Here is a 24,689-nt window from a genome sequence, read left to right on the forward strand (position 1 = left end):
TCATATTCAAATACCCGTCCAAGTGCCTCTAATTCTAATGTATTTAATGCTGTAATTTTATCACCTCTCCTACTTCCCCGGGATAACACTCTATGTGAAAAATACGACCCCTCAGATCTCCTCTCAGTTTCTCCCTACTATGATAAGGGATATAAATAAAGTTGACAACCTGTGCCTATTTCCCAGCATGAAATTGGCTAATATGATGACTTGAGGAAAGTATACGGGAGATGTCGGAAGTAGGTTTTTTTCCCCTCTGCACAGGAACTGGTAAGTGCCAGGGGTGGTGGTAGACACAGATGCATTGGAGATTTAAGAGACTTTTAGACAGGCACGTGGATGAAAAAAAAATGGAGGGATCTGTGGTAGGAAACTGTTTATTGCTCTTGGTTACAAGGTCAGCACAACATCATGGGCCGAAGAGCCTGTACTGTGCTTGGCAAAATAGACAAGGGATACAGAACTCAAAAAACAAAATGAGTACAGTATGTCACAATACAACCAATGTAAACTGTAGTGCCAAAAATTATGAGCAAGGCAAAAATTATGAGCAAATTTAGTTTTGCTAACATTTATTATTCTACCTGTCAAATTAAATTTCAGAAGATGTTCAGCAAAACTCGCTATAATTCATGGCACTGACACTACATGAGCAGTTTCAATAGAACATTCTATCTTCATGAAAAACAGCTGTGAAAATTGGCTTATGAAATATTATTAAACATTAATGTTACAAGACAAAACCTAAAAAGATTACAGAGCTAAAATAAACACTGATGAGTATCAATTCACAATGAATTGACCTGAAAGATTGACATATTACCAGAAGACAACATCAGTGAGATCATTAGAACTATCTTTAAATAAAATACTAGTTCCTGTTCTAACCCCACATTAACATCTTTTCATTAGCTGCAAATAAGGCATGGGGTGGAAAAGACTTGCATTCTGATGTAAATTAAGGCATAATAATTATCGGTCTCCATAATACAACTGAATAGTTAGCTTGCTAGCTATTAGGTTTAAAGTGTGAACAGCCACTATTGCAATTCATTTTACGAACTGAAAAACGTTTTCTGTTTAATCAAAGTATGTTTTTCAGTGACTCTGATTTCAAAGAATTCTAAAGTACTAATATTTTCATTTCCATCTCTATTGTAAGTTTTTTATGAAACAGAACACTATACTGGATTATTGGACTACAATGGTAACTAATCCATTGGTACTAAATTTAATTTTAGTAGTCGAGTGACCCATTTATCTTTATAATAGCCCTTGCAGATTCTATACCATTTTTAACTTTGTATATTGGTATTAAGACTCTGCAACTAAATTTTAAAGTTTGGATTACCATTATCAATATGACCAGTGGAAGTCTTCTGTGCAAAACAAAAACTATATAATTTGTAAATACAGTTGATATTTACGTTGTGTAGCTTCTAACTTGTTGCATACGCAACTGTTAAAATCTGATATACATAATTAAAGCAATATTTTCTTTAATTCTGTTACAAAATTACAGAATTCATTGAGAAAGATAGAGCAGTGAAAGAGACCCTTGTGTCCACACCACCAATGAAATAGCCATTTACACTAACCCTTCATTGTCAGTCACTGGCAAAAAATATCAATCAATCACTAATAACATTGGATATCTATTATATTAATATGTTTGTTTCTTCCTGTGCCATGTGCCAAATTGGGCGGCAATTTTTGTCATTTATTTAGCAGTTGTCTGTATTTTTACAAGGCCGAGTTGTTAGCTTAACACTCAACCCAGCACAGATGGAAACCATGCAAGGAGCCAACAAGAGCAAGGATGTGATGCTGAGGCTTTATAAGGCACTGGTGAGGCCTCACTTTGAGTATTGTGCACAGTTTTGGGCCGCTCATCTTAGAAAAGATGTGCTGGCATTGGAGAGGAGATTCACAAGGATTCCAGGAATGAAAGGATTATTATACAAAGAACTGTTGATGGCTCTGGGTCTGTACACGCTGGAATCCAGAAGAATAAGGGGGGGATTCTCATTGAAACCGTTCAAATGTTAAAAGGCCTAGACTGAGTGGATGTGGAAAGGATGTTTCCCATGGTGGGAGAGTCTAAGACTAGAGGGCAAAGCCACAGGATAGATGCGGAGAAATTTCTTTAGCCAAAGATGGTGGTGAATTTGTGAAATTTGTAGCCACATGCAGCTGTGGAGGCTAGGTCGTTGGGTGTATTTAAGGCAGAGGATGATAGGTTCTCGATTGGAAATGGCATCAAAGGTTACAGGGAGAAGGCCAGGAACTGGGGTTAAGGAGGAGATAGAAAAAAAGCATCAGCCATGATTGAATGGCTGAGCAGACTCAATGGGCCAGATGGCCTAATTCTGTTCCTATGTCTTATGGCTTAACATGCAATGTTACTGAGCTAGAAATAAATCCCTCTATGTATATAATATAAACCATAATATTTCAATAAAGAGAAAATAGATGACAGTTTACAAAGCAAAAATGGAGTGAGCATCCAAACTAATAATGCACCTATAAACAATACTCGTGGATAAGCAATGGTATATATAGTAGATGTAAAAGACAAAGGAAGTCTTGGTACAGTTCCATGTTAGTCTTTGATAAAGTCTTGAGGTTTTTTCATTAACATATGCAACAAAAAACTATACCTGATTAAGCAGTGATCATAACTAATCAAGGAAGTTGTTAACACATGAATGAATACTGAATCAACTTCCCATACTTTGAGGGAAGAAAGGTTAACCTTTGGATATTCCAACAGGTTACAAATTGTCATTGCTTCTAATTTCCAGTGACAGCTGAGACAACTCATTGGAAGTCATATAACATCTCAGAATCAGAATCATGTTTATTATCACCGGCATGTGACATGAAATTTGTTAATTTAGCTGCAGCAGTTCAATCAATGCAATATATCATCTAGCAGAGAAAAAATAAATAAAAATAATAATAAACAAGTAAATCAATTACAGTATACATTTATTAAATAGATTTTTAAAAACGTGCAAAAACAGAAACACTGTATATTAAAAAAGTGAGGTAGTGTCCAAAGCTTCAATGTCCATTTAGGAATTGGATGGCAGATGGGAAGAAGCTGTTCCTGAATCGTTGACTGTGTGCCTTCAGGCTTCTGTACCTCCTACCTGATAGTAACAGTGAGAAAAGGGCATGCCCTGGGTGCTGGAGGTCCTTAATAATGAATACTGTCTTTCTGAGACACCACTCCCTAAAGATGTCCTGGGTACTTTGTAGGCTCGTACCCAAGATGGAGCTGACTAGATTTACAACCCTCTGCAGCTTCTTTCGGTCCTGTGCAGTAGCCCCTCCATACCAGAAAGTGATGCAGTCTGTTAGAATGCTCTCCATGGTACAACTATAGAAGTTTTTGAGTGTATTTGTTGACATGCCAAATCTCTTTAAACTCCTAATAAAGTATAGCTGCTGTCTTGCCTTCTTTATAACTACATTGATACGTTGGGACCAGGTTAGATCCTCAGAGATCTTGACACCCAGGAACTTGAAGCTGCTCACTCTCTCCACTTCTGATCCCTCTAAGAGGATTGGTATGTGTTCCTTCATCTTACCCTTCCTGAAGTCCACAATCAGTTCTTTCGTTTTACTGACATTGAGTGCCATGTTGTTGCTACGACACCACTCCACTAGTTGGTGTATCTCACTCCTGTATGCCATCTCGTCACCACCTGAGATTCTACCAACAATGGTTGTATCATCAACAAATTCATAAATGGTATTTGAGCTATGCCTAGCCACACAGTCATGGGTATACAGAAAGTAGAGCAGTGGGCTAAGCACACACCCCTGAGGTGCACCAATGTTGATCTCAGCGAGGAGATGTTATCATCAATCCACACAGATTGTGGTCTTCCAGTTAGGAAGTCGAGGATCCAATTGCAGAGGGAGGTACAGAGGTCCAGGTTCTGCAACTTTTCAATCAGGATTGTGGGAATGATGATATTAAATGCTGAGCTATAGTTGATGATCAGCATCCTGACATAGGCGGTTGTGCTGTCCAGGTGGTCTAAAACTGTGTGCACAGCCATTGAGATTGCATCTGCCATTGACCTATTGTGACAATAGGCAAATTGCAATGGGTTCAGGTCCTTGCTGAGGTAGGAGCTCCGTCTAGAAATGACCAACTTCTCATAGCATTTCATCACTACTGACATGAGTACTACCAGGCGATAGTCATTAAGACAGCCCACATTATTCTTCTTAGGCACTGGTATAATTGTTGCCTTTTTGAAGCAAGTGGGAACTTACGCCCGTAGCAGTGAGAGGTTGAAAATGTCCTTGAATACTCCCACTAGTTGGTTGGCACAGGTTTTCAGAGCCTCACCGGGTACTCCATCGGGACCTTCCACCTTGTGAGGGTTCACTCTCTTTAAAGACAGCCTAACATTGCCCTCTGAGATGGAGATCACAGGGTCATCAGGTGCAGCAGGGATCTTCAGAGCTGTAGTGGTGTTCTCCCTTTCAAAGCATGCACAGAAGGCTCATCTGGTAGTGAAGCATCGCTGCCATTCATACTGTTGGGTTTTGCTTTGTAGGAAGTAGGAAGTAGGAAGTAATGTCTTGCAGACCCTGCCAGAGTTGCCATGCATCCGATGTCACCTCCAACTTCGTATGAAATCGTCTCTTCACCCTTGAAATAGACCTCCGCAAATCATACCTGATTTTCTGGTACAGGCCTCGGTCAGCAGAATTGGATGCCACAGATATAGCCTTCAGCAGACGACATACCTGCTGGTTCATCCATGGCTTTTGGCTTGGGAATGTACAATAAGTCTTTGTGGGCAAACATTCAGCCACACAGGTTTTAATGAAGTTGGTAAGAACTGCAGCATACTCATCCAAGTTTGAAGATGAATCCCTAAATACAGTCCAGTCTACTGATTCAAAGCAGTCCTGTAGGCGCTCCTGTGGTTCACTTGTCCATACCTTCTTGGTCCTCACTGCTGGTGCTGCAGTTTTCAGTCTCTGCCTATACTCACGGAATAGAAGTACAGCTAGGTGATCAGACTTCCTGAAGAGAGGGCATGGAATAGCACGGTAGGCATTCTTGATGGTGGTGTAGCAATGGTCTAGCGTGTTGTTTCCTCTGGTATTGCACGTGATCTGTTGATGATAGTTGCTTAGTGATTTTTTCAGACTGGTCTGTTTAAAATCTCCCAAAACAATGGTGGAGGCATTGGGGTGCGCTGTTTCGTTCATGTTGATCCCAATGCTCAGATCACCCTAAGCATGATTGACATTGGCCCGAGGTAGAATGTAAACTGCTACCAAAATGACCCCAGAGAACTCCCGTGGTAGGTAAAAAGGGTGGCACTTTACTGCTAGATATTCCAGGACCGGTGAGCAGAATTGGGACAGCACTGATATATTTGTGCACCAAGAAGAGTTGATCATGAGGCATACTCCTCCACCTCTACTTTTGAGAGACACTGTAGATCTATCCTGACGGTGTATAGTAAACCTGTCGATCTGAATCGCCGCATCCGGTATGGAAGGGGTTAACCAGTATTCCATGAAACAAAGGACACACGCAGTCCTAATGTCCCTCTGATTCAGCACCTTGGCTCTGAGATCATTGATTTTATTCACTAGAGGCTGCACCGTTCACCAGCAAGACAGTCAGTATAGGGAGTATAAAATCCCGTTTCTTTAAACGCACTTGTAACCCTGCTCTACATGCGCGCTTCCTCCGAGGTGTCCAACGTGGGTGCTTCCGACCACAATCAGTGTTGTTTCCGTCAGTTTTAAGCAAGGATAGTTTGTTTAAACATATTAAGACATCTTTGTTGACTGTACTGACCTTAGAAGCAGTTGTGCTGTTTAACTGCATCAGGCTGAAACGGGAATATTTAATCCTATCCATTGAGAGTACTGCATCTCTGAACAGTCTGAGAGCTTTTTGCACAAATATGTGCTGCAAAGTTGTTTTTATTTTTATGGTACATAAATAACAAAACACAGTAAAGCATACTCTGCTGGATTACAACCAGGTTCTTTATAACTTATGAAAAAATATTTCAAAGCAGTAAAATAATCAAATAGATTAATTTTAAAATGAGATTATGGTGACTGTTCATAATGCAGTTATAAAGGAGTCAAAATATGCCTATATGTTCAGGGAAAATGTTATTCATTGTAAACTGAATGTATTGCTTTTAAAAAAAAATGGTGTTCCATTGTGTAACTCATCAGCATTTTAATTGTTAATACTAGGTGAACATTAACATACCTACACATAAAGTAGCACACCAGCACATATGTAGCCAGTAAACCTAGATCATTTGAAATCCCATCTGTTTATATTTATCAATGTTTTTCGTTCTTCAGAATACAGGTTTATGGAGGTAAAGAAATAATGCAGAGTAATGTCATGGAGAAATGTCCTCACCTCATCCTCACTATCTGAACATCAACTTTTAAAAACAGTGTTTGGGAAATTTTGTACAGCCATCATGGTTCAGTCAGTCTTCAGTATTCTTTCCTTCTTCATAGACAAGTGTTGAGCATCCATCTGCAGTTTTCCTTGACTGGCCAGTCAAGGTAAAAATTAACGAATCTGGAAAATTCTGCTGTACTGAGCTGTACCTGGACCACAGTCAGTCTTGTATTCATCTGGGCCAGAGCCAATCAATGCAGGGAACAAGAGATATGATGGAGAGGTAATTTAGAGTCATTGAGTCATAGAGCAACACAGGATGGATACAGGCCTTCAATCCATTTCTGCATTTGGCCCACATCCCTCCATTTCCAACCCCTTCATGTATCTCTCCAAATGGTTTTAAATGATATTGTAATTGTGAAAAAATGCTTTTTTGAACTTTAAGAATGATAGATAACAGTGAAGAGGAAATGGAAATGTGTGAAACATTATCAATGCATTAGACAGATCGAAACTAAGAAAGGACAGATTTTCTTTGTCATTAGACACTTTGCAGGAATACCAACATAATGTTGCATCTCAAACATGTTGTTCAGAGAAACAAGGGCACACATTTTGCAGGCTACAATACGCATAAGGACTTGAGGAGTAAGTACACAGAGAGATCTGGATGAAGAGATGGTGTTTTTTGAGGAATTCTACGACTATGACAGCAGAGTTGTAAGATAGAGGGACATTATCTGAGGATAGACAATAATTAGCAATATTAGGTAATGGTTAGTCTTATTCAGTACACCCTTCCAAGACATACGATGTAACCAACACTGTATTAAAATCTAATCCTCTGAATTATATAAGCAAACAACTATTCATCTTTGCAGTAAATAAATACAAACTTTGCCTCAAGGTACCAGTACAAGTAACTATTCCTTTTTAAATGCTGTTCAACTTTAATTGTGAGCTTACATTAGGTCTATGCATATATTTCTGAAACACATCCAACCATAATAATGTTGTGCCTCATTACAAAAATCTGGAACAGCCCATACAAAGGAGGTATGTGGAATAATCTCAGAACTGATATGAAGAACTGCAGTAGAAGCAATTGGGCATGGAGAACAATTGCAAATGGAAGACTTATATAATACACACTCCACAAGATTGTAGTTCATAATTTCAACTCTCACAAAGTGGGAGCCTCAAGGTGAGAAGTGTCAGCAAAGGCTTACACTGCCAATGCAGAAAAGACAGATGTGTGAGACAATAGCTGTTGATCACAGGTTGGTCTTACATCACACTGAAGCCTTCCCAGTTTGTTAAAATATATGCCAATGATCAGTCCATTTTACACTGAAATAACTTAATACTGATGGTCAATGTCCGTCCTTTACTATAATAAATTTAGTTCACCACTTACCAAACCCTGTCAGTAGTACTGTCAGACCTGAAATGGAAATATGAAAAATTTAACAAATTGGTAGTTCAATATTACAATATTGATACTTTATGTAACTAAATGGTTCATCAATAATTCTTCAGGTGGTTGGTAATATAGTAATTATTATATTGAGATTTGCAACAACATCACTCTCATTAACAGAAGATTAATGTCAAATACAAATCTGGACCTCAAAGTCAATCACTGGTATCCACCCAGGCATAGTAGGAAACTGAGTATGCATTTCAAGCCTATCAAACATCACACATCATGCTGATTTATTTACCTCAAATAATATTTAAACTACTTTCTAGCAAAAGCACATTTGAAAATTAACAACAAATAACATACTCCTGCCAATTTTGTGATTTAAACAAGGAGAATTTTTTCATAACTTCATCGTAATTTCAGTTTCAATTTCCTGGGTGTCAATATCTCTGAGGATCTATCCTGGGCACAACATATCAATGCAGTTACAAAGGAGGGCATGAAAGCAGCTATATTTAATTTGGAGTTTTGAGGGGATTTGTTATGCCACCAAAGACTCTCGAAATTTTCTGCAGATGTACCGTGGAGAGTACTATAACTGGCTGCACAACCGTCCGATATGGTTGGGGATGGGGTGGCTACTGCACAGGATCGAAATAAGCTATAGAAAGTTGTAAACTCATTCAGCTCCATCACGGGCACCAGATAGCTTCAAGGATTGATGCCTCAAAAAGGCTGCATCTATCATTAACAACCCACATCACCCAGGACATGCTCTCTTCTTATTGCTTCCATCGAGGAGGAGGTAGAGGAAGCCTGAAGGGCCCCACTCAACAATTCAAGAATAGCTTCTTCCCCTTTGCCATCAGATTTCTGAATGGACATTGAACATAGAAACATAGAAGACCAACAGCACGATACAGGCCCTTCGGCCCATGATCCTGTGCCGAACATGTACTTACTTAGGAATTACCTAGGGTTACACATAGCCCTCTGTTTTTCTGAGCTCCATGTACCTGTCCAGGAGTCTCTTAAAAGACCCTATCATATCCGCCTCCACCACCATCACCGGCAGCCTATTCCACGCACTCACCACCCTTTGCGTAAAAAACTTACCCCTGACATCTCCTCTGTACCTACTTCCAAGCACTTTAAAACTGTGCTCTCTCGTGTTAGCCATTTCAGCCCTGGGAAAAAGCCTCTATCTACACAATCAATGCTTATATACCTCTATCAGGTCAAATCTCATCCTCCTTCACTCAGAGGAGAAAAGGCCAAGTTCACTCAACCTATTCTCATAGGGCATGTTCCCCAATCCAGGCAACATCCTTGTAAATCTCCTCTGCACCCTAAGGTTTCCACATCCTTCCTGTAGTGAGGTGACCAGAACTGAGCACAGTACTCCAAGTGGGATATGACCAGGGTCCAATAAAGCTGTAACATTACCTCTCAGCTCTTAAACTCAATCCCACGGTTGAAGAAGGCCAATGCACCATATGCCTTCCTAACCACACAGTCAACCTGCGCAGCACCTTTGAGTGTCCTATGGACTCGGACCCCAAGATCCCTCTGACCCTCCACACTGCCAAGAGTCTCACCATTAATACTATATTCTGCCATCATATTTGACCTACCAAAATGAACCACTTCACATTTATCTAGGTTGAACTCTATCTGCCACTTCTCAGCCCAGTTTTGCATCCTTTCAATGTCCCGCTGTAACCTCTGACAGCCCTCTACACTATCCACAACATACCCAACCTTTCTGTTATGAGCAAATTTACTAACCCATCTCTCCATTTCCTCATCCAGGTCATTTAAAAAAATCATCTAGAGAAGGGGTCCCAGAACAAATCCCTGAGGCACACCACTGATCACCGACCTCCATGCAGAATATGACCCATCTACAACCACTCTTTGCCTTCTGTGGGCAAGCTAATCTGGATCCACAAAGCAAGGTCCCCTTGGATCCCATGCCTCCTTACTTTCTCATTAAGCCTTGCATGGGGTACCTTATCAAATACCTTGCTGAAATCCATATACACTACATCTAATGCTCTACCTTCATCAATGTGTTTAGTCACATCCTCAAAAAAATTCAATCAGGCTTGTAAGGCATGACCTGCCTTTGACAAAGCCATGCTGACTATTCCTGATTATATTATGCCTCTCTAAATGTTCATAAATCCTGCCTCTCAGGATCTTGTCCATCAACTTACCAACCACGGAAGTAAGACTCACCGGTCTATAATTTCTTGGGATATCTCTACTCCATTTCTTGAATAAGGGAACAACATCTACAACGCTCCAATCCTCCGGAACCTCTCCCATCCCCATTGATGATGCAAAGATCATCGCCAGAGAATCAGCAATCTCCTCCCTCGCCTCCCACAATAGCCCAGATTACATCTTCTCCAGTCCCAGTGACTTATCCAACTTGATGCTTTCCAAAACCTCCAGCACATCCTCTTTCTTAATGTCTATTAAAAAAGTGAGGTGAACCCATGAACACCTCACTACTCTTTTTTCCTCTCTTTCTGCACTACTTACTTACAGTGGCATGCAAAAGTTTGGGCACCCCTGGTCAAAATTTCTGTTACTGTGAGTAGTTAAGTGAGTAGAAGATGAACTGATCTCCAAAAGTCATAAAGTTAAAGATGAAACATTCTTTTCAACATTTTAAGCAAGGTTAGTGTATTATTTTTGTTTTGTACAATTTTACAGTGAAAAAAAGGAAAGGAGCACCATGCAAAAGTTTGGGCACCCCAAGAGATTTGAGTTCTCAGATAACTTTTACCAAGGTCTTAGACCTTAATTGGCTTGTTAGGGCTATGGCATGTTTACAGTCATTGCTAGGAAAGGCCTGGTGATGCAAATTTCAAAGCTTTATAAAAACCCTGACTCCTCAAACATTGTCCCAACAATCAGCAGCCATGGGCTCCTCTAAGCAGCTGCCTAGCATTCTGAAAATTAAAATAAATGATGCCCACAAAGCAGGAGAAGGCTTTAAGCAGATAGCAAAGCGCTTTCAGGTAGCCGTTTCCTCAGTTTGTAATGTAATTAAGAAATGGCAGTTGACAGGAATGGTGGAGGTCAAATTGAGGTCTGGAGGACCAAGAAAACTTTCCGAGAGAACTGCTCGTAGGATTGCTAGAAAGACAAATCAAAACTCCGGTTTGACTGCAAAAGACCTTCAGGAAGATTTAGCAGACTCTGGACTGGTGGTGCACTGTTCTACTGTGCAGTGACACCTGTACAAATCTGACCTTCATGTAAGAGTCATCAGAAGAAAACCTTTCCGGCGTCCTCACCACAAAATTCAGCGTCAGAAGTTTGCAAAGGAACATCTAAACAAGACTGATGCATTTTGGAAACAAGTCCTGTGGACTGATGAAGTTAAAATAGAACTTTTTGGCTGCAATGAGCAAAGGTGTGTTTGGAGAAAAAAGGGTGCAGAATTTCATGAAAAGAACACCTCTCCAACTGTTAAGCATGGGGGTGGATCAATCATGCTTTGGGCTTGTGTTGCAGCCAGTGGCACAGGGAACATTTCAACTGGCAGAGGGAAGAATGATTTAATTAAATACCAGCAAATTCTGGAACCAAACATCACACCGTCTGTAAAAAAGCTGAAGATGAAAAGAGGATGGCTTCTACAACAGGATAATGATCCTAAACACACCTCAAAATCCACAATGGACTACCTCAAGAGGCGCAAGCTGAAGGTTTTGCCATGGCCCTCGCAGTCCCCTGACCTAAACATCATCGAAAATCTGTGGATAGACCTCAAAAGAGCAGTGCATGCAAGAGGGGCCAAGAATCTCACAGAACTAGAAGCCTTTTGCAAGGAAGAATGGGCGAAAATCCCCAAAACAAGAATTGAAAGACTCTTAGCTGGCTACAGAAAGCGTTTACAAGCTGTGATACTTGCCAAAGGGGGTGCTACTAAGTACTGACCATGCAGGGTGCCTAAACTTTTGCTTCGGGCCCATTTCCATTTTTGTTATTTTGAAACTGTAAAGGATGGAAATAAAAAAGCAATCTTGCTTAAAATAGTAAAGAAATGTGTCATCTTTAACTTGATGCCTTTTGGAAATCAGGTGATCTTTTACTCACTTAGCTATTCACGGTAACAGAAATTTTGACCAGGGGTGCCCAAAGTGTGTGTGTGTGTGTGTGTGTGTGTGTGTGTGTGTGTGTGTGTGTGTGTGTGTGTGTGTGTGTGTGTGTGTGTGTGTGTGTGTGTGTGTGTGTGTGTGTGTGTGTGTGTGTGTGTGTGTGTGTGTGTGTGAGAGAGAGAGAGAGAGAGAGAAAAATGTGTGTAGAAAATGGGCACCCAGCTGAACTGTTGAGCTAATCCCAGTCCAGGAGACCTCCACATTACAGCCATTTGGGAAATTTATCCTTACAGAATTCACAAATTTCTACTTAATGCTGCTCCCTTCTCCAGTTAAAGTGCCAGCCATTTTCATATACAAGTGAACAGAACCTTCTTTCCTTCTATTGAGCTCCTCCTTTCTATTCAAGAGCTGAGTGACTTCTTCAGTACATAAATGGCCAACCCTTATCGCAATGGTCTCAATGTCCAGGCACATGTACTGCAGTCCACAGTATATTTATTTATAGAGATAGAGTGCAGAATAGACCCTTCCGGCCCTTTGAGCCGTGCCGCCCTGCAATCCCCTGATTTAGCCCTGGCCTAATTACAGGACAATTTCTAATGACCAATTAACCTACCCACTGGTCGGTCTTTGGATTGTGGGAGGAAACCAGAGCACCTGGAGGAAACCCACGTGGTCACAGGGAGAATATACAGACAATGGCAGAAATTGAACCCAGGTCGCTGGTACTCTAAAGTGTTGTGCTAACCACTATAATTATACAGTATATGCCAAAAGTCTCATTTGCTGTAAAAATCAATTTTGATGTTAATTATGGAATACATGAAAAATATACTTCCAGAAAGCAGCTCCTTAAAATATGTGTGGTCTGGATGTAGGAAATACTTCCTATATGTCATGACATAGGTCCCCTTTCAATTTTTCCTTGCTATTTTCTGCACATCCTTCCTTTCTGTCACGTAATGATTCGTGCTGAGATAAGATTCTGAGAGCATCATTAGTACTTGCTACTACATCAACTACGCATTTTCATGCATGATTCTTTACAAAATTGCTTAAGGCAAACAAAAACTGAGTTTGTTCACTACTGAGTCCAAAGAACAGGAAAAACAAATTCCTCAGTCTTCGAAGGGTTAATAAAACAAGTATGTCATGATATAATTTTGAAATAATACAGCAGGGACTCTAGTAGAGATTTAATAGTTTGATCAACAGAACAGGTGCTTTGCTGATTGAGGGGAGAGGGGCGTGCAATGTGGGGGAATGAAATGCTTATTACTACAATTAAGGCCTTCTCTTTAGAATTATGCAACACCCAGCTGAACATTTTATTCAAATGGTGTTTCAGGCAGGCTTATTTCATTTCATGTATATGCGTTCTGAGAATATTTCAAATGACAGGACAATAGTGTAAATGGTGAATAGCAATACCTTTCACAGTGTTGCTAGCATTAGGTAGAAACACAATTGCAGGAGAGAAAGCTAGTTCTTTTTCCCCAGTTATTCCATTACTTCCATATGATCATAACATGGAAGCCAGGAGTTCTCTGCTACCTCCTCCAAGAGGTTATTCTTCTGATAGGAATTGAAGCAATGAATATCAGCACACTTTTCAACCATGAAGTTCCTCACAATTCTCTTTTGTGCAAAACATGAACATAATTTTACCAGCAGTGATCAATGCATAGGAAGCAAGAATATGAAACAAAACCTTGATCATACCACCCATTCCAACCCCAGGATTAATTAAACTAACCATGGTATCCCAAAGTAAGCTTCTAAAATCTCCCACATCCTAGGATTTACCAAGGACCAACTAACTTTTGTAAGTCAGGTCACATGTAGAGTAGTTATTAGATTTTACAAATACTTAATAAAAAAAACCCAAAGTTTTTGACACAGAGCATGATGACTGCAAGTACAACTCAAATTTTATTTTGGTTTACTTTTCCCAATTCAGTTCTTATGTCAAGTTTTAACCCATGTCATAGTAGTTGTATTTTGGATCAATTGAACAATTTAAATAAAATACAGTTTCAACTATAAAGGCTCCAAGATAATAAGTATTGGTGTTAATTCCCAGAGAAGGAACAATTACACAAGCAGTGTTTTTTAAGAAATAGTTTTAAAACATATGACTAAAATGCATACTGGACTAAATACATTTATCATAGGCAACAGCAGGCCTGATAGATGAAAATGCAAGCAACTTAAACTTGTGTTCAATTATTACTCTCGGATAAGATGATTTCTGCAATAACTAGAAAAAAATTAGTTCGTTGGAAATTGCATGTGTAAATGACATCCCTGTATATATCTGAAGTAGACAAGTAGGGCATTTACTCACAAAGCAGTGTTTTTTAACACTATGTGTCTCCATTTCCAAGAACGCCTCTTTCCACAGTGACAAAAAATCAAAACTATAGCTGTGAGGGGAGCACCACACATATCACAGGCCATCTCTTAGGATTGTTTCAATAAAATGTTAACCTTCTAGTTAGGCACATAGAATACTTCAATGATATGGCCAGCAAATTTAAAAAGAATACTTTAATCAAGTTCTATTGAAACTTCAACCCAAACCCAGATTTGGAAAGGATACTGTAACACAAAGATTATTGAAGAGGTTTTAACTTTCACATCCCCCATAAATCAGAATCCAACTTAATCTATGCGTTAAGTCATAAACTCCCCATAAATCAAAATAATTTCACAAAGCATTCAGCAGTTGCTGACTGTTGTTCATACCAGTGTAACAGTGCTTCAGGCTCAATAAACTGATTAGAAAGGCTGGCTCTATTATAGGAGTAAAACTAGATACACTAGAGGCTGTGGTAGAACAAAGGACACTATGGAAAACCCTTGCAATTCTGGTCAATGTTTCTCACCTTCTGCATGCCAACTTGGCTGAACAGAGGAGCACTTTTAGCAGTAGACTAAGACAACTGCACTGCTTCAAACAATGCAAATGAGGTCATCTTACCCTCGGCTACTAAGCTCCATAATGATCTAACCTATAGCTGGGGAAGTGATGACCCCCTTCTGTTAAGACTGTTTGAGATAGCTTATTTTTATTCTTTCTTACTTTTCTTCCAATATTTTTGTTTATCTGTGCACTCGTAATGCTACTGTGACACTGTAAATTCTTTTGGGATCAATAAAGTATCTATCTATCTAATAAATCTCCATGTATAACAAACTAGCATTATACAAACAATAATAAATAAAATGCTCAGTCACAATTTTAATTTAAAATCTTTGCTTTTATTGCCCCTGATGAAAGGGAGTGTGATCCTATTAGGGACAAAGCAGGTGAAAGAAGTGCATGTAGGAGAATGTTTTGGATGTAGTGATCATAATTCCACTAATTTCAAGTTAATTATGGAGAAGGATAGGTCTGGTCCTTGGTTTGAGATTATAAGTTTGAGAAAGACCAATTATGATGGCATCAGAAATGATTTGACAAGCGTGGAACAGCATAAGTTGTTCTGGCAAAGGTGTGTTTGGTAGGTGGAAAACCTTCAAAAGTGAAATTTTGAGAGAACAGTTTGTATGCATGTTCCTGACAAGAAAAAAACCCAAGGCAAACAGGTTTAGGGAATCATTGTTTTCAAGAGACATTGAGAGCCTGGTTAAGAAGAAGGAAGTGCATAGCAGATATAGGCAGCAAGGAAAAAATGACATATTTGAGTATAAGAAATGAAAGAACATTTAAGAAGGAATTCAGGAGGGCTAAAAGACACAAAGTTGCTCGAGCAGACAATGTGAAGGAGAATCCCGGCTGCAGCTCCTTGAAAACCGTGCTAGGGATCTGCAGCAGCAACTGGGTGACCTTCAGATTGTACGGGAGAGTGAGGATATAATAGATCAAAGTTACATGGAAGTAGTCACCCTGAAGTTGCAGGAGGCAAGTAGCTGGGTGACTGTCAGGAGAAATGGAAATAGGCAGTTAGAGCAGAGCACCCCTGTGGCCATTCCCCTCAAAAACAAGTATACCGCTTTGGATGCTTTTGTGGGGGATGACCTCCCAGAAGAATGCCATGGCGACCAGATTACAGGCACCGAGCATGGGTACATGGTGCAGAAGGGAAAGAGAGAGACGAAGGGAGCTGTAGTGTTAGAGGGGACTCAATAGCGAGGAGAACAGACAGGAGATTCTGTGGACGTGAATGGGACACCCAGATGGTATGTTGCCAGGGTCAGGGATGTCTCAGATCTCGTCCACAACATTTTGGAGAGGGAGGGGGAGCAGCCAGATGCCTTGGTATACATTGGTACCAATGACATGGGAAGGAAAAACAATGAGGTCCTGAAAAGAGAATTTAGAGAGCTAGGTAGAAAGCTGAGAAGCAAGACCTCCTGGGTAGTAATTTCTGGATTGCTGCCTGTACCACGTGCCAGTGAGGGTAGAAAGCTAGATGATTTGGTAGGTAAGTGTGTGGATGAGAAGCTGGTGCAGTGGGAAGGTTTCAGTTTCTTGGATAAATGGGATCTCTTCTGGGGGAGGTATGACCTGTTCAAAAGTGACAGGTTGCACCTGAACCCGAGGGGGACCAATACTCTCAGGGGTAGGTTTGCTAGAGCTGTTGGGGAGAGTTTAAACTAACTTGGCAGGGGGTGGGTACCAGAGTGATGGGACTCAGGATAGGATGGATGGTAAAAAAGTAAAGATAGCATGCAGTCAGATTGTCGGGAAGGGCAGGCAGGTGATGGAACTTAGTTGTAGCCAACAGGCTAAGTATCAAATCATTAGGGATGCAAAATCAGAAAGGATAGCAAATACGGTACTCAAGGTGCTGTATCTAAGTGTGCATAGTATAAGAAATAAGGTGGATGATCTTGTTGCATTATAACAGATTGCCAGGTATGATGTTGTAGCCATCACTAAGTCATGGCTAAAGGACAGCTGTAGTTGGAAGCTGAATGTCCAAGGTTACGTGTTATATCAGAAGGATAGGAAGGTAGGCAGAAGGGGTGGTGTGGCTCTACTGGTAAAGAATGGCATCAAATCAGTAGAAAGATGTGACATAGGGTTGGAAGATGTTGAATCTTTGTGGGTTGAGTTAAGAAACTGCAAGGGTAAAAGGATGTTGATAGCAGTTACAACAGTGGCTGGGAGGTGGACCACAGATTACAACAAGAAATAGAAATAGAAAAGGCAAGTCAAAAGGGTAATGTTATGGTAGTCATGGAAGATTTTAGCATGCAGGTCGATTGGGAAAATCAGGTTGGTAATGGATCTCAAGAGAGTGAGTTTGTTGAATGTCTAAGAGATAGCTTTTTAGAGCAGTTTGTTGTTGAGCCTACTACAGGATCAGCTATACTGGATTGAGTGTTATGTAATGAACCGGAGGCAATTAGGGAGCTTAAGGTAGAAGAACCCTTAGGAACCAGTGATCACAATATGATTGTGTTCAAATTGAAATTTGATAGGGAGAAAGTAAAGTCTGATGTATTTCAGTGGAGTAAGGGAAATTACAGTGGTATGAGAGAGGAGTTGGCCAATGTAAATTGGAAGGAGCTCCTGCCAGGGATGTCAGTAGAGCAGCAATGACGTGTGTTTCTGGGAAAAGTGAGGAAGATGCAGGATATGTGTATTCCAAAAATGAAGAAACACTCAAATGGTAAAATAGTACAACCATGGCTGACAAGGGAAGTCAAAGCTCTTGTAGAAACAAAAGGGCATACAACAAAGCAAAAATTAGTGGGAAGATAGAGGATTGGGAAGTTTTTAAAAACCTAGAGAGCAACTAAAAAATTCATTAGAAGGGAAAAGATAAAATATGAAAGCAACCTAGCAAATAATATCAAGGTGGATAGTAAAAGTTTTTTCAAGTATGTTAAAAATAAAAGAGAAATGAAAATGGATATAAGATCGCTAGAAAATGAGGCAGAAGAAATAATAACTGGGGACAAGGAGATGGCTGATGAACTAAATGAATATTCTGCGTCAGTCTTCACTGTGGAAGACACTAGCAGTATGCCTGATGTTGTAGTGTATGAAGAAAGAGAAGTGGGTGAAGTTACTGTTACAAGAGAGAAGGTGCTCAAAGAATTGAAAGACCTGAAGGTACATAAGTCACCCACACCAGAGGAGCTGCACCCTAGGGTCCTGAAAGAGGTAGCATTAGAGATTGTGGTGGCATTAGAAATGACCTTATAAAAATTGTTGGATTTTATGGCGCCAAAAGACTGGAAAACTGAAAATGTTACTCCACTCTTTAAGAAAGGAGGAAGGCAGCAGAAAGGAAATTATACACCAGTTAACCTGATCTCAGTGGTTCAGAAGATGTTGGAGTCAATTGTCAATGATGAGGCGATGGAATACCTGGTGACACAGGACAAGAATAGGACAAAGTCAGCATGGTTTCCTTCAGGGAAAATCCTGCCTTAAGAACCTGTTGGAATTCTTTGAGGAGATTACAAGTTAAATAGATAAAGGGGATACAGTGGATGTTGTATATTTGGACTTTCATAAGGCCTTTGACAAGGTGCCACACATGAGGCTGCTTACCAAGTTAAGAGCCCATGGTATTGCAGGAAAGTTACTACATGGTTAGAACACTGGCTGATTGGTAGGAGGTAGCAAGTGGGGCAGATAGCATTGAGGGAACAGGTAGGATGCAAAAGGACTGAGACAGATTAGGAGAATGGGCAATAAAATGGCAAATAAAATAAAATGTTGGAAAATGCATGGTCATGCACTTTGGTCATAGAAATAAATGTGCACTTATTTTCTAAACGGGGAGAAAATCCAGGAATCTGAGATGCAGAGGGACTTGGTAGTCCTTGTGCAGAACACCCTGAAGTTTAACTTGCAGGTCAGTGAGTTGGTGGTGAGGAGGGCAAATGCCAATGTTAGCATAAATTTCAAGAGGTCTAGAATACAAAAGCAAGGATGTGATGTTGAGGCTTTATAAGGCACTGGTGAGGCCTCACCTTGAGTATTATGAACAGTTCTGGGCCCCTCATCTTGGAAAAGATGTGCTGGCATTGGAGACGGTCCAGAGGAGGTTCACAAGGATGATTCCAGGAATGAAAGGTTTATATTCCAAGAAACGTTTAATGACTCAGGGTCTGTACTCATTGGAATTCAGAAAGATGAGTGGGGATCTCATTGAAACCATTTGAATGTTGAAAGGCCTAGACAGAGTAGATGTGGAAAGAATGTTTCCCATGGTGGGAGAGTCTAGGACAAGAGGGCACAGCCTCAGGATAGAGGGGTGACCTTTCAAATCAGAGATATGGAGAAATTTCTTCAGCCAAAGGGTGGTGAATTTGTGGAATCTGTTTCCACATGACCCTGCGGAGGCCAGGTAGTTGGGTGTATTTAAGGCAGAGATTGATAGGTTCTTGATTGGACATGGCATCAAAGGTTATGGGGAGAAGACTGGGAACTAGAGTTGAGGAGGAGATAGAATAAAAGGATCAGCCATGATTGAATGGCGACGCAGACTTGTTGGGCCAGATGGCCTAATTCTGCTCCTATGTCTTATGCTTTTACAGATATATTAGGAGCAAAAGGAAAGCAAGGAACAAAATTGGTCCTCTTAATGATCAGTGTGGACATCCATGCATGGTGCCAAAAGAGATGGAAGAGATCTTAAGTGAATTTTTTGCATTTGTGTTTACATGGGAGGTGGATACAGAGTCTGTAGAACTGAGATGAAAGAGCAGTGAGGTCAAGGACCATATACATATTATAGGGGATAGGTTCTTGTTATCTTGAAGCAAACTAGGGAAGCTAAATCCCTCGGGCCTGACAACGTGGACCTCAGACTTTGCGGGAGGCTAGTGCAGAAATTGCAGTGGCCCCAGTAGAGGTATTTAAAACGTCCTTAGCCACAGATGAAGTGCCAGAGGTTTAGAAGGTAGCTAATGTTTTTCCGTTGTTTAAGAAAGGCTTTAAGAATAAGCCTAGAAATTATTGAGAGTTAACTTATGGGTAAGTTACTGGAAGGTATTCTAAGGGAATGGATAAATAAGTATTTTGATAAACAGAGGTTGATAGAGAAAGTCAATATGGGTTTGTGCGTGGTAGGTTGTGTCTAACCAATCTTATAGAGTTTTACAAGGAGATTATCAGGAAAGTTGAAGAAAAGGCAGTGAATGTTGTTGACATGGGCTTTGGCAAGACCTTTGACAAGGTCCTGCATCTGAGGCTGACCAAGAAGGTTCAGTCGCTTAGCATTCAGGATGAGGTATCAAATTGGATTCAACGTTGGCTTCATGGGAGAAGCCAGAAAGTGGTAGTGCAGAAAGTGAAGAGTTGTGAAGTTAATTGGTGAAAGAGATAAAGGGCTGGAATAGAGGGAATCTGATAGGAGAGGATAGAAGACCATGGAAGAAAGGGAAATGGGAGGAACATAGAGGGAAGTAATGGGCAGATAAGGAGATAAGGTGAGAGAAGGAAACAGTGATGGTGAAGGAGGGGTGACAATTACCAGAAGTTCGAGAAATCAATGTTCATGCCATCAAGTTGGAGGCTACCCAGATGGAATATTCACTCCTCCAACCCGAGTGTGGCTTCATCGCGGCAGTATAGGAGGCCATGGACTGACATGTCTGAATGGGAATGGGAAGTAGAATTGAAATGGGTGGCCACTGGGAGATCCTGCTTTTTCTGGTGGATGAAGCGTAGGTTCTCAGCAAAGCGGATGGAGAATAGGTGCTCGGTGAAACGGACTTTCATAAGGATTGGTAGGGCACTGAGGAGTGCGATAGGACACAAGGATCTGGGAATACAGATACACAATTCCTTGAAAGTGGCATTATAGGTAGATAGGGCCGTAAAGAGAGCTTTTGACATATTGGCTACAGTATTGACTACAAGAGTTAGGGTGTTATGCTGAATTTGTATAAGATGATCGTGACGCCTAATTTGGCATATTGTGTATAGTTCCAGTAACCTCTCTACAGGAAATATACCAACAAGATTGAAAAAGCACAGAGAAAATTTACAAGTATATTATCAAGTATATTTACAAATATATTATCTTGAGGACCTGAGTTATAGAGAAATGCTGAACAGGTTAGGACTTCAGTCCCTGGAGTGTATGAGAATGAAGGGAGATCTGATAGAGGCATACAAAATTATGAGGGGTATTGATGGAGTGAATACAAGCAGGCTTTTTCCATTGAGGTTGGGTGAAACTAGAAGAGGAACTAATAGTTTAAGTGCAAAAGGTGAAACATTTAAGGGCAACCTGAGAGGAACCTCTTCACTCAGAGAGTGCTAAGAGTATGGAACAAGCTGCAATGAAAGTGGTTGATGCAGGGTCGATTTCAACATTCAAGAGAAATTTTAATAAGTACATGGAAGGGAGGGGTATGGAGAGCTAAAATCCATATGCGAATTAATGGGATCAGAGAGAATAATAGTTTGGCACAGACTAGATGGGCAGAAAGACCTATTTCTATACTGTAGTGCTCTCTGACACTCTGAACACAGGAATATATTTCAGGAATATATAAATCAAAACAAAAATTATCAAGTTAAAGCAAGAGATTTTCACTGCCAGAACACCTTCATTTAATTTATGGTGCACTGAGGTAGAACTGAAACCGAATCTTTTAAGTTTATTTACCATACAACAGTAACTGATGAACAATACCACAAATGCACTTTGCAACATTTATTTAAAGCCATTTGCACAAGTCTGATTCAGGTGTTTATTGTATGCACAATTGTAGTGCGCTAAATTTTTCAAACTATGAAATGCAATCTGAAAAGAAAACAGTCAACGTCTCAGGCTGAGACGCTTCAGCAAGTCTGGAACAAAAAAGATGAGTAGAAGATTTAAAAGGTGGGGGATGGAAGGGAGAAACACAAGGTGATAGGTGAAACCAGGAGGGGGAGGTGTGCAGTAATGAGCCGGGAAGTTAATTGGGCTGGAGAAGGAGGAACCTAACAGGAGAGGGCAGAAGGCCAAGGAAGAAAGAAAGGGGGGAGGGGAGGGCCAAAGGGAGGTGATGGGTGGGCAAAAAGATAAGGCGAGAGAGGGAAAAGGGGATGGGGAATGGTGAAGGAGTGGTGGGGGGTGGGCCTTAACGGAAGTTCGAGAAATTGATGTTCATGCCATCAGGCTGGAGGCTACTCAGGCAGAATATAAGGTGTTGTTCCTTCAACCTGAGTGTGACCTCAACGCAACAGTAATGGAGGCCATGGATTGACATATCGGAATGGGAATGGGAAGTGGAATTAAAATAGGTGGCCTTTGGCGGTCCCGCTTTTTCTGGTGGTTGGAGCATAGGTGCTCGGCAAAGTGGTCTCCCAATCTACGCCGGGTCTCAACGATATACAGGAAGCCACAACAGGAGCACTGGACACAGTATATGACCCCAAAAGACTCGCAGGTGAAGTGTCACCTCACATGAGAGGACTGTTTGGGGCCCTGAATGATAGTGAGGGAGGTGGTGTAGGGGCAGGTGTAGTACTTGCTCCATTTGCAAGGATAAGTGCCAGGAAGGAGATCAGTGGGGAGGGATGAATGGACAAAGTAGTTGCATAGAAAGCGATCCCTGCAGAAAGTGAAAAGTAGGGGGGAGAGGGAAAGATATGCTTGGTGGTGGGATTCCATTGGAGATGGCAGAAGGTCGGGAGAATTACATACTGGACGTGGAGGCTGATGGGATGGTAGGTGAGGACAAGAGGAACCCTATCCTTGGTAGGGTGACGGGAGGATGGGGTAAGAGCAGACATGCGTGAAATGGAAGAGATGCAGTTGAGGGCAGTGTTGATGGTGGAGGAAAGGAAGCCCCTTTCTTTGAAAAAGGAGGACATCTCCTTTGTTCTGGAATGAAAAGCCTCAGCCTGAGAACAGATGCAGCAGAGACAAAGGAATTGAGAGAAGGGGATGGCGTTTTTACAAGCAATAGGGAAACTATTATACCAATATTTTTATCACTCTTTGCCCTGTTTCTTATCACACACAGAAATCTCATCTTTGTGGATATTTGATTTCTTATATTTTCTTTAAGTCAAATAAAACCTGATTTAATCGTGGTGGTTCCATCTCAGTCCTGCTCACCTGACCTGACCTGAACTCACCTCACCTCACATTTAGCAGTCAAGTGTTGCCCATTTTATCTGCCAAGGGAGTTTTCCACTATCATCCTGGTAGTAGTGTGCATTCCACCCCTAGCTAACATCAGGGAGGCACTGGAGGAGCTAAACACCATGATAAGCAGTCACAAAACAGAGCACCCTGATGCCTTCCCTATCACTGCAGGGGATTTCAACAAGGCCAGCTTGAAGTCTCTGACCAACTACCAACAACATATCATCTGTGGAAACAGAGGAGCCACCTCACTTGGCCACTGTTACACCATCATCAAGAACACTTACTGTGCCATCCCATACCTGCACTTTTGAAAGTCTAATCACCTGGCTGTGCTTCTAATCCTCATACAGGAAGAGAATAAGAACCACTTATTATATTATATACAGTAATTTATAGGAACTTTTAAAATCACGTATTGCACTGTACTGCTGCCACAAAACAACATATTTCACAACATATGCCAGTAATATTAAACCTAATTCTGATGCTACCATGTGCAAAAATATGTCAATACATAATTTTATGTTTTTAATTGCTTTAACTAGAAATTATGACAAAGACATAGTCACTAAAAGAACACATTTTTCTCTGAGAAACAATATGTTTACATAATATTATGTTCCAGACCACTTAGCAGTAGAACTTCAAGAGCATGAACAAACCATTCAACATTTATTGTTGGAAACTATACAGAGTAGTGAAACAGCAAATAAAACTAAGGGACAGAAAACAAAATAATATGATCACGGTAGATTGTTTTCTACATTAATTTTCCTGTGAATTGATTAAAGATCTTGCCTGGACTACATATCCGTTTAAGATAAAAACAAGGATATTAAGAAAAAGCATACCACTTTCACCATACCATCCTGCAATAATTGTATATTCATTTTACTATTTGTGCAATTGATACTTCAGAAGAGAAAATGCTTACTGCAAAGTGTGGTCAAAAATGGAAAAAAGCAATCTAAAAACTTACTTGGATGTTTTGAATGGTAGTCGCTTTCTGAAAGAAAAAATACAGAAATGGCAGCTCTGTTTTACAGCTGACGTACAGGAAATGGTCTCCGATGTCTCACTCTCTGTTTCAAACATCATTAATCAACTCACACTAACCTGTCCAGCAACTAGAAGCAGCCAAATAGCTTTAAAGTGTGCATTTTAGTGTTGTCATACATACATGAGGAAATTTTAAAAAATCTTCAGAAACAGTGAAAATTTTACTCTCAAATTTGAAATAAAGCAGTTTTCTGCAGGATACGTAAATACTCTGAGTTTTAAGCAGCACAGGTGCATTTTCAAGTATCTGTCTTCCTCCGTGTTGCAGAATGTCAGGTCCATTAGAGACTGCAGTCTTGCAGAAGTGTGTGGCTTCAAATCATACTCAACTTTAAGAATAAATAATTTTCATTCCCTATTATTTGCAAGACTGCATTGAGAGGGTAGAACTGCATAACCAGGGAACATGACCTTCCTGTCGCAACCAATTTACATTTGTTTTTGCAAACTCAAGCTAAGGTGAATGCCTTTGAGCAGAGCTTCCTGTTGGCCCAATTGTGGAAGAGCATTTTTTTTGCAGTGCAATTTCATCCAATGCAACGAGTAAGGTTTTCACAAAATATACAAGCTTAGTTCAACTATCTCATACTTATTAC

The 24,689-nt window shown here is 40.5% G+C and overlaps 1 protein-coding gene across 1 annotated transcript in view; it reads right to left on the reverse strand.

Annotated features, from left to right (window-relative positions):
* The window catches only part of LOC140716830 (protein Aster-B-like), a 440,998-nt gene that overhangs the window by 286,189 nt on the left and 130,120 nt on the right, over positions 1-24,689 (reverse strand). Inside the window, exons 6-7 of the mRNA XM_073029779.1 lie at positions 24,014-24,040; positions 7,842-7,868 (exon numbers count right to left, since the gene is read on the reverse strand). Of these exons, the coding sequence (XP_072885880.1) occupies positions 7,842-7,868; positions 24,014-24,040 (54 nt within the window). The remainder of the gene's footprint in view (positions 1-7,841; positions 7,869-24,013; positions 24,041-24,689) is intronic.

The sequence above is a fragment of the Hemitrygon akajei genome, chromosome 26 (genome assembly GCF_048418815.1).
Source record: "Hemitrygon akajei chromosome 26, sHemAka1.3, whole genome shotgun sequence".
NCBI classification, from domain to species: Eukaryota; Metazoa; Chordata; class Chondrichthyes; order Myliobatiformes; family Dasyatidae; genus Hemitrygon; species Hemitrygon akajei.